The sequence below is a fragment of the Anarhichas minor genome, unplaced genomic scaffold (genome assembly GCF_050575085.1).
Source record: "Anarhichas minor isolate MPS153535 unplaced genomic scaffold, ASM5057508v1 ptg000058l, whole genome shotgun sequence".
NCBI classification, from domain to species: Eukaryota; Metazoa; Chordata; class Actinopteri; order Perciformes; family Anarhichadidae; genus Anarhichas; species Anarhichas minor.
This window is the reverse complement of record NW_027466504.1, coordinates 5,137,778-5,150,000: the sequence shown is the minus strand read 5'-3', so window position 1 is coordinate 5,150,000 and position 12,223 is coordinate 5,137,778. Positions and strand designations below refer to the sequence as shown.

The 12,223-nt window shown below is 42.4% G+C and overlaps 3 protein-coding genes across 3 annotated transcripts in view; 1 reads left to right on the top strand and 2 right to left on the bottom strand.

The window, feature by feature from the left end:
- LOC142932588 (NLR family CARD domain-containing protein 3-like) overlaps positions 1-12,223 on the top strand; it is a 216,297-nt gene that overhangs the window by 138,731 nt on the left and 65,343 nt on the right. The window lies entirely within an intron of this gene.
- LOC142933110 (stonustoxin subunit beta-like) lies at positions 1,312-2,969 on the bottom strand. Its single transcript, XM_076077259.1, has 3 exons — positions 2,941-2,969; positions 2,772-2,818; positions 1,312-2,632 (listed from the first exon to the last, which is right to left on the bottom strand). The coding sequence occupies exons 1-3, from the start codon at positions 2,967-2,969 to the stop codon at positions 2,091-2,093; spliced, it is 618 nt and encodes a 205-aa protein (XP_075933374.1). The 3' UTR covers positions 1,312-2,090.
- LOC142933109 (NLR family CARD domain-containing protein 3-like) lies at positions 4,520-8,433 on the bottom strand (the record flags this gene model as incomplete). The annotated part of the gene is made up of 5 exons (XM_076077258.1): positions 4,520-5,319; positions 5,722-5,895; positions 5,993-7,796; positions 7,960-8,188; positions 8,344-8,433. Coding segments are annotated over 5 exons (2,511 nt in total), but the record flags the coding sequence as incomplete, so codon positions are not given.

The following is a 12,223-nucleotide window of genomic DNA, read 5'->3' as shown; positions in this document are numbered from 1 at the left end:
TCCCCTAATTTACAGAGACCAAGATGGAGCTCACACACATTTGTGAACACAACAAAGACACTCTGCTAACATACGTGTTTCTGACAGACGCCATCTTTCTTCCTTTCTTTCTTTTTTGAGGTTTATTGGCGGTTGGCAAACAATGAATTGGTGCATTACCGCCACCAACTGGTAGGGAGTGTGGATCAGGATGTCTAGTAGCCTACTTACAGTTGAGTATAGAAAAAGAAAGAAAAGAAAGAACGAAAAAAAGAATGAAAACAAAAAGGAAGACAAAACAACAGGCTCATATTGTCTTAATAATATTAGTTAGTCTAAGATATTGAAATAATATTTGATAGCATTCACTTCACGAGTTCTTTTGCAGAATATTTAGTAAGGGTCGCTACAATATCTATTACATCAAACCGTACCTCCATCTTGCCGAGGTCTCCAATCAGCTGCCTTCTTTCTTGCTCGTATTTCTGACATTGAACAATAACGTGTTCTATTGTTTCCTCTTGCCCACAATAGTCACATTTGCCTGTTTCATGTTTACCTATTTTTTGAAGCGTATTGTTTGCTACTCCTGTTCCTAAACTCTTTGATGCATCTGTGAAAACCTGGATATAACTGTGGTAACTGTCGATATGTGCCTGTATTGTATGCAAATTGATACTGAATCTTAGCCAGTTTTTTGAGATATATGCTTGCTGCTGATCGATACACCACACAACCATAATCTAATATAGATCTAATTAATCCACTGTATATGGCTTTCAAAGCAGTTCTATCTGCCCCCCCCCCCCCCATTCACTTCCCATCAAACAACTCATTATATTTAATACTTTCTTACATTTATCCTCTACTTTTTTAATATGTAGAGCCCATGTGACCCTTTCGTCAAACCACAAACCTAAACATTTTAAGTGTTTTACTCTCTCCAATTCATGATTATATAGTTTAGTTTTACTTCACTACCAATTTGTTTCCTTTTAAAGAACATTGTCTTTGTCTTATCTACTGAAAATGTAAAACCTCATCTATACACAGCCACACATGCTTACTGTTCCAATAGAAAGAACCAACGAGACCCGGAAACACTAAACACCACTTTCTTTTATGTGTTTGACGTCAGACTAATGTGACACTATCTCTACTATACTAACGCCAATGAAAAGGTGACCAACCTCGCTTCGTAACCGATATCATCATCATCATCATCATCCCCCCCCCCCCCCCCCCCCCCAGTGTGGGTAAGGCACCAGAAGACGGCTTGTTCTGTGACCTTGGCATCAAACGTACCACCACAATCTACACGCCAGACTGGACTTTGGTTGGAATGTACAAAATACAAACCAGTTTTATTTGGTTTTTACAATAAAAAGATTAAAGGTTACAAAACAGATAATGCAAAAAGTAAAGAAAATAAAAGATAAAATGTCAAAAACCTCAAAATTTAAGTTCAGCAATCAGCCTCGTCAAAAAGACTCCAAACCAGAAGCCTGAAAAGAATCCTAAAAAAGCCAAGTCCTGATTTCTTTGTTGTCTTCTCCTATTTCTACTTTTTTTACTTGGAGCATCTTTAACCTCCTGGTCCATATATTGATTTATTTTTATTTCAAGGTCACTTATCAAAGTTTGTTCATTTGTTACACAATGATCAAAGTAAAGAATGAATTTAGTTTGTTTAAATCAAAACAACTCTTTACAAGTTGTGATTATTTTTCCACAGATGCTGAATTTGATCCAGAAAGACATTTCGTAGGTTTTTCTTCACACAAACAAATGTTTCAAGATAACAAAGTTCAGTTTTATACACAAAGTCAAACATGTTTCACATCTTCTCTCAGACAACAGATCATTTCAGGTCATTACATGGACCTCGCTCAGTTCTTTCAGACATCCATCTGCAACACCACAAGTCCCAGAGAGCTCTCAACCCCCCAGAGTCCAGACCAGCTCAGGTACCCCTCACCTGCTCCAACTGCATTTACAACCACTGAGAGATCAGGTTGGTACTAACTAACATCAGCTGTGTGTGATCCTGTACAGACTGAACATCTGGTCAGCAGAGAGAAAGTTTCTCTACCAGGAGGAGACTCTCCCTCCTACAGAGAACACAGAGACACTGAGGAAACAGACCAGGACCCAAACCCAATCCCAGGATAAAGAGGTTCAGTGAATGTGGTGTTGAAGGTGTGGAGGTGGATCAGTGTGTCAGAGGAGACTCTGTAGAAGGACAGAGAGCCAGCAGGACAGTCCACATACACTGCTACTCTACCAGAGGAGGAGGAGAAGGAGGAGGCGGTGATGAGTGTTGCTGTCTTATTGTGACAGACAGAGCAACCATCATCAGAACAATCCAGTCTCCAGGACTGATCATTCCATCCAAACCTACAGTCTCTACTGCCTCCTCTCCTTCTGATTCCTCTGTAACTCACTGATATAGAAACTCTTCCGCTCCACTCGACCTCCCAGTAACAGCGACCAGTCAGACCAGTTCTACACAGCAGCTGATGACAGACATCAAATCTGTCTGGATGATCAGGATATGACTGAACCTTCTCCACATGTGTCACCTTCCTGTTGTTGTCAGACAGTTTGAGGTTTCTGTTCACTGTGTTTGTGTCGAGTGTGAGTTCACAGGAATCTGATGGAGAGAACAAGACACAATACAGCTGCAATTATTAATCTATCATCTGTTTGATGATGACATCAGAGATGTGAATGAGTGATGTCACAGTTTGAAGATGCTTTGTTTTCATGAATCAAATTCAAAGCACACTTACACTTCCTCAGACCTGGTCTGAACCATCGGACTCCAGCAGGCTCCACCCTGAAAGGAGGAGGGGGGTCAGAGCAGCATGAAACATGGACATTACATTGCTCTCACACACAGAGCTTTGTTATTCATGTTCACATAGAGCACTTATTATTCATCAGCTCATATTCTTTTACTTCAGAGGAACTTCTTCTGATTGGCCCATGATGATGGCTCATTATGTTCACTTATTCATGATATATTATTATCAGTATTATATTGACAATCATCATCCATTTCAGACTCAGTTTCCTCTTCCAGTCAGTCAATAAGTCACATGTTTAAACCTGCATCAATTGATTTCTTTGTCCACTTGTGGTTCAGTGAAAACAAGCTGTAAACACAACATCTGACATATTATCAGCTTATAAAGTAGTTGTGTCTAACATGATATCAACCAGCTGCTTCCACATCCAGCAGTTACACATCAACATGATGACTCATCAGGAGTCTTTGTGTTTGTGTCACCTGATGAATGGAAGTCCAATATTCTCTCTCTTTTAGCTCTGTTTTTGGTCTCCACCACCTCCTGAGGGAAACATCTGTCTCTTTAGCTGCTAAATGCTCCACTATGTTCACCAGCTAGTCTTTAACTGAGTCTGTCTGCTGTTTGCTGCTGAGCAGGTAGTGAACAGTGGCTTCATCACAGCTTGTTGGATGAAAGCAGCTGCTGCTGGAAACACTGAGACTGAACCAAACAGGAAATGTGCTGCAGAACCAAAACTAGGAGCTAAAAGAGGCTAAAAAGCTCTGTAGAGCTGCAGAGACGGAGACAATTCTCTGTGGGTTCATCACAACCACACGACTCTTCACGATTACACAGAGTCAGCTGATCCATTGTCAATATAGAAGTATTGATTGTTTGATGTTTTGGTCCTGACAAGTAACCTCTTGTGTTTGTGTAATAATGACTGTTGTCTCTCAGAAGTAAAGGAGAAAGTAGCCTGAAATCACTACAGCGCCACAAACCCTCTGATGAAGGAGGTCGGGGGGGATGGTTGGATGTACAAAGCTGTTCACATCCCGTCTCCTAGCAACAGTTAACACTGGTTTCTATTATCTGTAATCTGAGGGTGAAAACATTACAATTCAAGTCCGTCTGCAGCCACAGAGCACTGCCTGTGTCCCACTATAACTTTGGTCAAGTCCTAAATAAACCTCTTTGGGCTCTGACACACCATGTCCACAATCAGCTGTTGGTTCTTCATTGGTCTGTTTGTCTTTTCACAATAATGTCTGGACTAAAGGGCAACACACACGAGCATCAAAACATCATCTATTGTTTGATATGAGCCCACAAACCTGCAGCGTGACTACGTTCAGTGTTTCCCCTACCATTATATTAGCGGGGCGCCCCACCCCCCCCCTTGAAGGTCAAAGTCATTTAAGGTTACCTTTCCTATAGAACAGGTCTATACCTTATTATTTTATTAAACAAACTAAATAGCCTTGTTATTTATCTTATTTACACAACGGCATATCATTTCTGTCTTTAAATGGTCCCGCGTTTACAATTCTCCTCTGCTCTCTGTATCGCACACAGCGGAGTTCCGCCCCGATGCGCGCGCACACACACAGACACGTGCGTAAACACACAGACACTTGCGCGCACACAGACACTTGCACGCACACACACACACTTGCGCGCACACACACACTTGCGCGCACACACAGGTGAGCACACTTCCACCAGTGGACAGAGAGCGAGCATCGGAAAATATGCTGCGTCAACAACCTGAAAAGCAGACAACAATATCTGCGCTCCCAGGGTGGTGAAGATGGCAACACTCGCTCTCCTGCGAATAGCAGCCGGAGTAGCTCTCCTGCTCCGGGTCCAAGTACAGAAAAGAGCCCAAGTACTGCACACTTTGTGGATAATTGTCATAAAAAGAAATGTTCCGATGTTTAGTTCAATGTACAGTTCAAATAATTGTTCAGTTGTTATATTGACTGCTGTCATTAACCCACCCCCCAAAGCTGTAAACCTAGGGGAAACACTGACATTGACGCATGTCAACCCACCATGATGCCCGTCGACGTGTCGGGATACACCACTGTCCTATTTTCTAATGTTGAAACAAGACAACGATCCAGAGAAACAACAGTTTCATCACCTTCCCTCCCTGTTTTGGCTCATCCTGGCTACTGTTCCCTGACTACTTCTGTCTGTATTGATGGTCTGATGTGGGACACAAACAGTTTGATGAGTCTCTGGTAGTTTGAGGTCAGCTTGGTGTGTCAGGGTCATATTAACCAGGCTGATAGTGTAAGAGAGAAAAAGTCTCCAGCTCTACCTCCTCTATCAGACTGATTGTCTGTGGCTGCAGCAGGCCTCTTCATACCTGAGAGTTTCCAGTCTCCAGTGTGGATCCTCCAGTCCAGCAGACAGCAGCTTCACTCCTGAGTCTCCTGGATGATTGTACCTCAGGTCCAGCTCTCTCAGATGGGAGGGGTTGGAGCTCAGAGCTGAGGCCAGAGAAGCACAGCCTTCCTCTGTGATCAGACAGCCTGACAGCCTGCAAACACACAAACAACACACGTGTGACATATTCTGAGGGAACTGAGGGCTGGAAGGTTACTGCAGTACTGAGATAATGTCAGCTACTGTGGGGTTACATTAACATTGTTACTGATTGTTTTTAGTCACACTAATGTCACACTAATGTCTATCAACAATCTGACAACATTACTGCTAACTCTCTGATTCCTCCCTGATATTTCAAGTTATAACAGCAGAGTGAGAAAAAAAAGACGATACAACATATATATTTGATACTTTTAAAATAATGGAAACAAAATTAACGCAATTGGTTTAAAACCATGCAAGCACAGACACAATCTTTTGCAGGTTCAGAGTTTATCCATTCATTAATCAGGTTTAAGGTGGTCATCAGTGGAACATATTGATGAATCCTGACCTGAGAGTTTCCAGTTCACAGTGTGGACTCTCCAGTCCAGGAAACAGTAGCTTCACTCCAGAATCCTGCAGGTCGTTGTTACTCAGGTCCAGCTCTCTCAGACTAGAGCACTGGGAGCTAAGAACTGAGGACAGAGCTTCACAGCTTCTCTCTGAGAGGTTACAGTCACTCAGTCTGAAGAGACAATGATGAACAACACATATGCAATAAGTAGAAAAGATAGGAACATAATTAAGATATGATATTCAAATCTAACTCTCTCTGTACTTACAGCGCTTTGTTGGAGGCTTTGACCACTGCCAGCAGCCTCAGAAGAGCCTCCTCTGAAGCAGAGTATTTCTTCAGGTCAAACACGTCCAGATCTTTTTCTGATGACAGTAAGATGAAGACCAGAGCTGACCACTGAGCAGGAGACAGTTCATCTGTGGAGAGAAGTCCTGAACTCAGGGACTGTTGGATCTCTTCCACCAGAGAACCATCATTCAGTTCATTCAGACAGTGGAACAGATTGATGCTTTTCTCTGGAGACACATTCTCACTGATCTTCTTCTTGATGTACTGGACTGTTCTCTGATTGGTCTGTGAGCTACTTCCTGTCTGGGTCAGCAAACCTCGTAGGAGAGTCTGATTGGTCTGCAGTGAAAGACCCAGGAGGAAGCGGAGGAACAAGTCCAGGTGTCCATTTGGACTCTGTAAGGCCTTGTCCACAGCACTCTGGTAGAGATGTGTTAGTTTAGGTTTGTTGTTAGTTAGTTCCGACCACCAGGAGGTTGTTTGTGCTTCTGACAGCAGATTGACACCAGAGTTGATGAAGGTCAGATGGACATGAAGAGCAGCCAGAAACTCCTGAACACTCAGATGGACGAAGCAGAACACCTTGTCCTGGTACAGTCCTCTCTCCTCTCTAAAGATCTGTGTGAACACTCCTGAGTACACTGAGGCTGCTCTGATATCGATGCCACACTCTGTCAGGTCGGATTCATAGAAGATCAGGTTCCCTTTCTGCAGCTGATCAAAAGCCAGTTTTCCCAGAGACTCAGTCATCTTCCTGCTCTCTGGACTCCAGTGTGGATCTGTCTCAGCTCCTCCATCATATTTGACCTTCTTCAGTTTGGACTGAACCACCAGGAAGTGGATGTACATCTCAGTCAGGGTCTTGGGCAGCTCTCCTCCCTCTCTGGTCTTCAACACATCCTCCAGAACTGTAGCAATGATCCAGCAGAAGACTGGGATGTGGCACATGATGTGGAGGCTTCGTGAGGTCTTGATGTGGGAGATGATCCTGCTGGCCTGTTCCTCATCTCTGAATCTCTTCCTGAAGTACTCCTCCTTCTGTGGGTCAGTGAACCCTCTGACCTCTGTCACCATGCCAACACACTCAGGAGGGATCTGATTGGCTGCTGCAGGTCGTGTGGTTATCCAGAGGCGAGCAGAGGGAAGCAGTTTCCCCCTGAAGAGGTTTGTCAGCAGCACATCCACTGAGGTGGACTCTGTAACATCAGTCAGGATCTCATTGTTGTTGAAGTCCAGAGGAAGTCGACACTCATCCAGACCGTCAAAGATGAACAGAACCAGGAACTCTTCAAACCTGCAGATTCCTGCTTCTTTGGTTTCACTGAAGAAGTGATGAACAAGTTCCACCAAGCTGTACTGTTTCTCTTTCAGCACATTCAGCTCTCTGAAAGTGAATGGAAATGTGAACTGTATGTCCTGGTTGGCTTTGTCTTCAGCCCAGTCCAGAGTGAACTTCTGTGTTAAGACTGTTTTCCCAATGCCAGCCACTCCCTTTGTCATCACTGTTCTGATTGGTTCCTCTCTTCCAGGTGAGGCTTTAAAGATGTCTTCATGTCTGATGGTTGTTTCTGGTCTGTGTGGTTTCCTGGATGCTGTTTCAATCTGTCTGACCTCATGTTCATTATTGACCTCTGCAGTCCCTCCCTCTGTGATGTAGAGCTCTGTGTATATCTGATTCAGAAGGGTTGGGTTTCCTGCTTTAGCGATCCCCTCAAACACACACTGGAACTTCTTCTTCAGGTTAGATTTGAGTTCACGCTGACCAACTGCAACAAGAAGTCCTGAATGAACAGACAACAAAGAAGATCAATAAGTCAAAGAATAGATTTCAACATGTGATTTCCTCAAAGAATGAGTCTTTGAATATATTTTGTTCCATATCTTGAGACATAAGTAAACGTCCCATTTATCCAGCATGTTAAATCTTTAGAGAAATCCTCTTACTGCTCTGCAGACAGTCAGCCAGCTCCTCCTGCTTCATTTTCCTCAGGAAGTGCAGTGTGATCTTCACAAATGCCTCTCTGCTGCTCCTCCTCTGCTCTTCATCCTCACCGTCCAGCACCTCCTCATCCTCCCTCTGACTTTCTAAGCATTCTGGGTCATCTGAACTCACAACCTTCTGGATCTTCTTCAGCTCGTTCTTCACAAAAGTGACGATGTTCTCCTCCAGCAGCTGGAACAGAATATTCTATGAATGACACAAACTAAAACCATGGAACCAAACATCAGATCCATGTTGGACAGACTGACAATCCACTGGTCTACAAAGTGCAGCATGGAGATGATTGTGAAAAGAATAGATGTAAAAGTAGTTGTACATGTACAGACCATAAATATGGAGTCCAGGTGTGTTTGATGCTGCTGGGCAGACTGACCTCTGGGAACCTCTGAGCTCTCCTGGTCCTCTCTGTGGAGGAATCATGAAGAATCAGCTCACATTGTGTCTGTCCACACAGAGACAAACACAAGGTAAAGGTCCATGAAGTGATATCTGGATGTGGATCAGATGAGTCCCTGTAGTGGTAAAGGTTTACTAGTCCTGCTGATCCCACTGAGAATCAACAGCTCAGTCTTTCAGCTCACTGTTTTCTTCACCAGTCAGTTTGGTTTAGTCCCAACAGCTCTCACCAAGCCCTCCATGTAGCTCTCCCTCCCTCACTGTACACTGCTGAAGTGCCCTGGAGCAAGGCACCCAGAACCTCCAGCTGCTCCGGTGGAGCGTCTCAGTGTCAGAGTTTGTACTGGGCAGCTCCAAGTATGAAAGAATGACACCAAACCAGTAAAATGTCTCAGTTCAAAGATGAGTCGTCACAGATGAGAAAGTAGGCGGAGTTTGAACTTGTCTCTCAGCTCTCTTCACGTATTATTCCCTTAACGCCACTTTTTATGTGAACAGCTGCGGTCGACACTATGAATGTCTTTAGGAGAGACTGTCTGAACATGTGAGAAGTTATCTCCATATATATTCAAACAATATCACGTCTCCCTCTCTCTATGACAGACGGCTTTTCCCAACAAATTGAAAAACTTTAGATTTCAGATGTCGTATAAAGTTATTTTCTAGCATAACCCGACTCTTACTGTCAGTTACAGCTTACATCTGATCAGCACATGGAGGTTGTCCTTTAAAGTCAATAAAATGTTGATTTGACTGGTTGCTCTTGCAGGACAGACAGCTGGCCTCGGGACAGTCTGGTCTCTGCTGCTGGACCCTGAAAAAGAAAAACAGCACAGAAAAATAAGGATGTTGAAGAAAAACTGAAGATAAATGTTAAATCTTTAAACACAGAAAATAACTAGAATGGTTAGAAGTTAGAAATGACTTATTGTCAGTTATAAATTCTTACCTTCCATCAGAAGATTTTCTAAAATCAAGAGGACGCTCCATGGACGCATCACTCTTCAAGGACACACAGCTGTGTCCAGGTCCAGGTTCTGGAGATTCTGATCTCTGATGGATCCTGAAACCAAAACAGTATTGACACTAGTACATATTGAATAAACTTTGTCCTTAACAAAGTAATGAAGAAAAACATGCCATGTGTCCATTTTATTAGGTACATCTGTGAAGTCTAAAACAATTCAATAAAACAGTGCCGCACTAAATTCTACCTTTACAAAGATGATAATGTTCAGTTTTTGTGTCAGAAATGTGTTAAATCAGTTCTATGTGTATTACTGAAGTAACAGTTAAAGGTGGTGTTGTAATGGACTACATTAGACTGACTCAGTTAAAGGTGTTGTTGTACTGGACTACATTCTACTGACTCAGTTAAAGGTGGTGTTGTACTGGACTACATTAGACTGGCTCAGTTAACGGTGTTGTTGTACTGGACTACATTATACCGATTCAGTTAAAGGTGTTGTTGTAATGGACTACATTCTACTGACTCAGTTAAAGGTGTTGTTGTACTGGACTACATTATACTGACTCAGTTAAAGGTGTTGTTGTACTGGACTACATTAGACTGACTCAGTTAAAGGTGGTGATGTACTGGACTACATTAGACTGACTCAGTTAAAGGTGTTGTTGTACTGGACTACATTATACTGACTCAGTTAAAGGTGGTGATGTACTGGACTACATTAGACTGACTCAGTTAAAGGTGGTGTTGCACTGGACTACATTATACTGACTCAGTTAAAGGTGGTGTTGTACTGGACTACATGATACTGACTCAGTTAAAGGTGTTGTTGTAATGGACTACATTAGACTGGCTCAGTTAACGGTGTTGTTGTACTGGACTACATTATACCGATTCAGTTAAAGGTGTTGTTGTAATGGACTACATTCTACTGACTCAGTTAAAGGTGTTGTTGTACTGGACTACATTATACTGACTCAGTTAAAGGTGTTGTTGTACTGGACTACATTAGACTGACTCAGTTAAAGGTGGTGATGTACTGGACTACATTAGACTGACTCAGTTAAAGGTGTTGTTGTACTGGACTACATTATACTGACTCAGTTAAAGGTGGTGATGTACTGGACTACATTAGACTGACTCAGTTAAAGGTGGTGTTGCACTGGACTACATTATACTGACTCAGTTAAAGGTGGTGTTGTACTGGACTACATGATACTGACTCAGTTAAAGGTGGTGTTGTACTGGACTACATGATACTGACTCAGTTAAAGGTGTTGTTGTACTGGACTACATTATACTGAGAGCTGTGTTTGAGGGTCAGAATATGAGGAACCCCTCTGAATATTAAGAAGTCTGGTACAACACCATCATTAACTTTGACCTCAGTGATAAAACATAATGAACTGAGTGAACTCCTCTGTGACGGTGTCAGTAAAAAGTGAACACTATGTGTGAACAGTTAGAGATGGTCATCTCACCTCTGAGATTTGGTCCGGCTGGTTTTAGAGGGAGGGACTCCCTCCTCTCTGTCCTCACACTGATTCATAGCAGAGTCCACACCTTCACACAAACAACATCAACAAACGTTAATTTGAATAGCTTGTTTGCATGATTATCATGCAATTGACAGACAATGTTGATATTGGCATTGGTATCAGTTGTCAAGGTATGTTTATAAATGGCAGTGGCACGGCCTCCCTACTCACTGTACCTTGCACATGTTTAAAATAAAAACATGAATATATGAACCTGTGTATTATTTGAATAGCTTAGTATTGAATGCACAATAACAAGGTATGTTTATAGATGGCACTAGGCCCAGTTTAATATAAAACAAAATTGTATACAATATATATAGTACGGGGTCCCTGCTCTATCCCTTTATCAGTTTGGGGTCCTTGGCCTGAAAAACGTTGAAGACCCCTTCTCTACATCAATGTCCTGATTCTCTCTAATGGAGTCACCACTGATGTCTCCTCTCAATGAGGCTGTTAGTGGAGCTGTCGTCCTCTGGTGGCTCAAAGGGAAACTGTCACCTTGAACTTGCTCTCAAATTGCAAAATAAATGCTCTCAAATAAAGACAGGAAAGTGACTCAATATAATTGTGACTTGAGTTGTTTTTACAGTGAAAACTCAAAGCACAGGAGGAAACTTGCTTTCAAAATGGCTGCTCAGGAACTATATAGAAAAAAAGTGGCTCAATAAAAGGCCGACTATACAACCTGCTGATAAATGTGCACACTTTGAAAAATAACGTTTTCATAAACGTTTTCAAACAGTTCCCATTAAAAATATTATATTCTTCAACAATAAAATAACATTAAATATTTAATAATTGACTACAACCTGGTGATCAATGAGAGAAAAAGTGAACACTAAAGAAAACACAAACACATTCAAACACTATCAAAAATGGAGTAAATGTGTTGAGAAGCAGATGAAGAAATGAACATGAAGCTTTGTGGACTTAAAGGGTTGAAAGCAGCAGGTGAGAGCAAACAGAGAGTCTCTCAGGTGTGTTTCAGTGCAGAAACAAAGGCCCAGGTGAGCTCTCTGGTCCCTGCTGGGTCCTAGTGCTCCACATAAGTAACAGTCCTGACAGACCCCAGATCAGACTGAACTCCTCTTCTTCATCACAGTGTCATCATTCAAAGCAACACTTCATCTGGACTTCAACATTCAAACTAACAGCAGCTTCTCTCTACATGCTCACACATCTTGTTTCCCAGCTGACGTTTGTGTTTATAAGCAGCTTTAAACAATCACACGTTCACAACAATCAATGACGTCATTTCAACCAATCACAGCTCCACTTACTGAACTTTTAGCATGAACTTCA

What these genes read in the sequence shown, in the direction of transcription:
- LOC142933110 (XM_076077259.1), bottom strand. Translation starts at nt 2,969, where the DNA reads ATGGGCCAATCAGAAGAAGTTCCTCTGAA. An exon ending in TCAGAAGAAGTTCCTCTGAA is followed by an intron (nt 2,819 to 2,940) that starts GTAAAAGAATAT and finishes TCCTCCTTTCAG; the next exon opens with GGTGGAGCCTGCTGGAGTCC. An exon ending in CAGACCAGGTCTGAGGAAGT is followed by an intron (nt 2,633 to 2,771) that starts GTAAGTGTGCTT and finishes TCTCTCCATCAG; the next exon opens with ATTCCTGTGAACTCACACTC.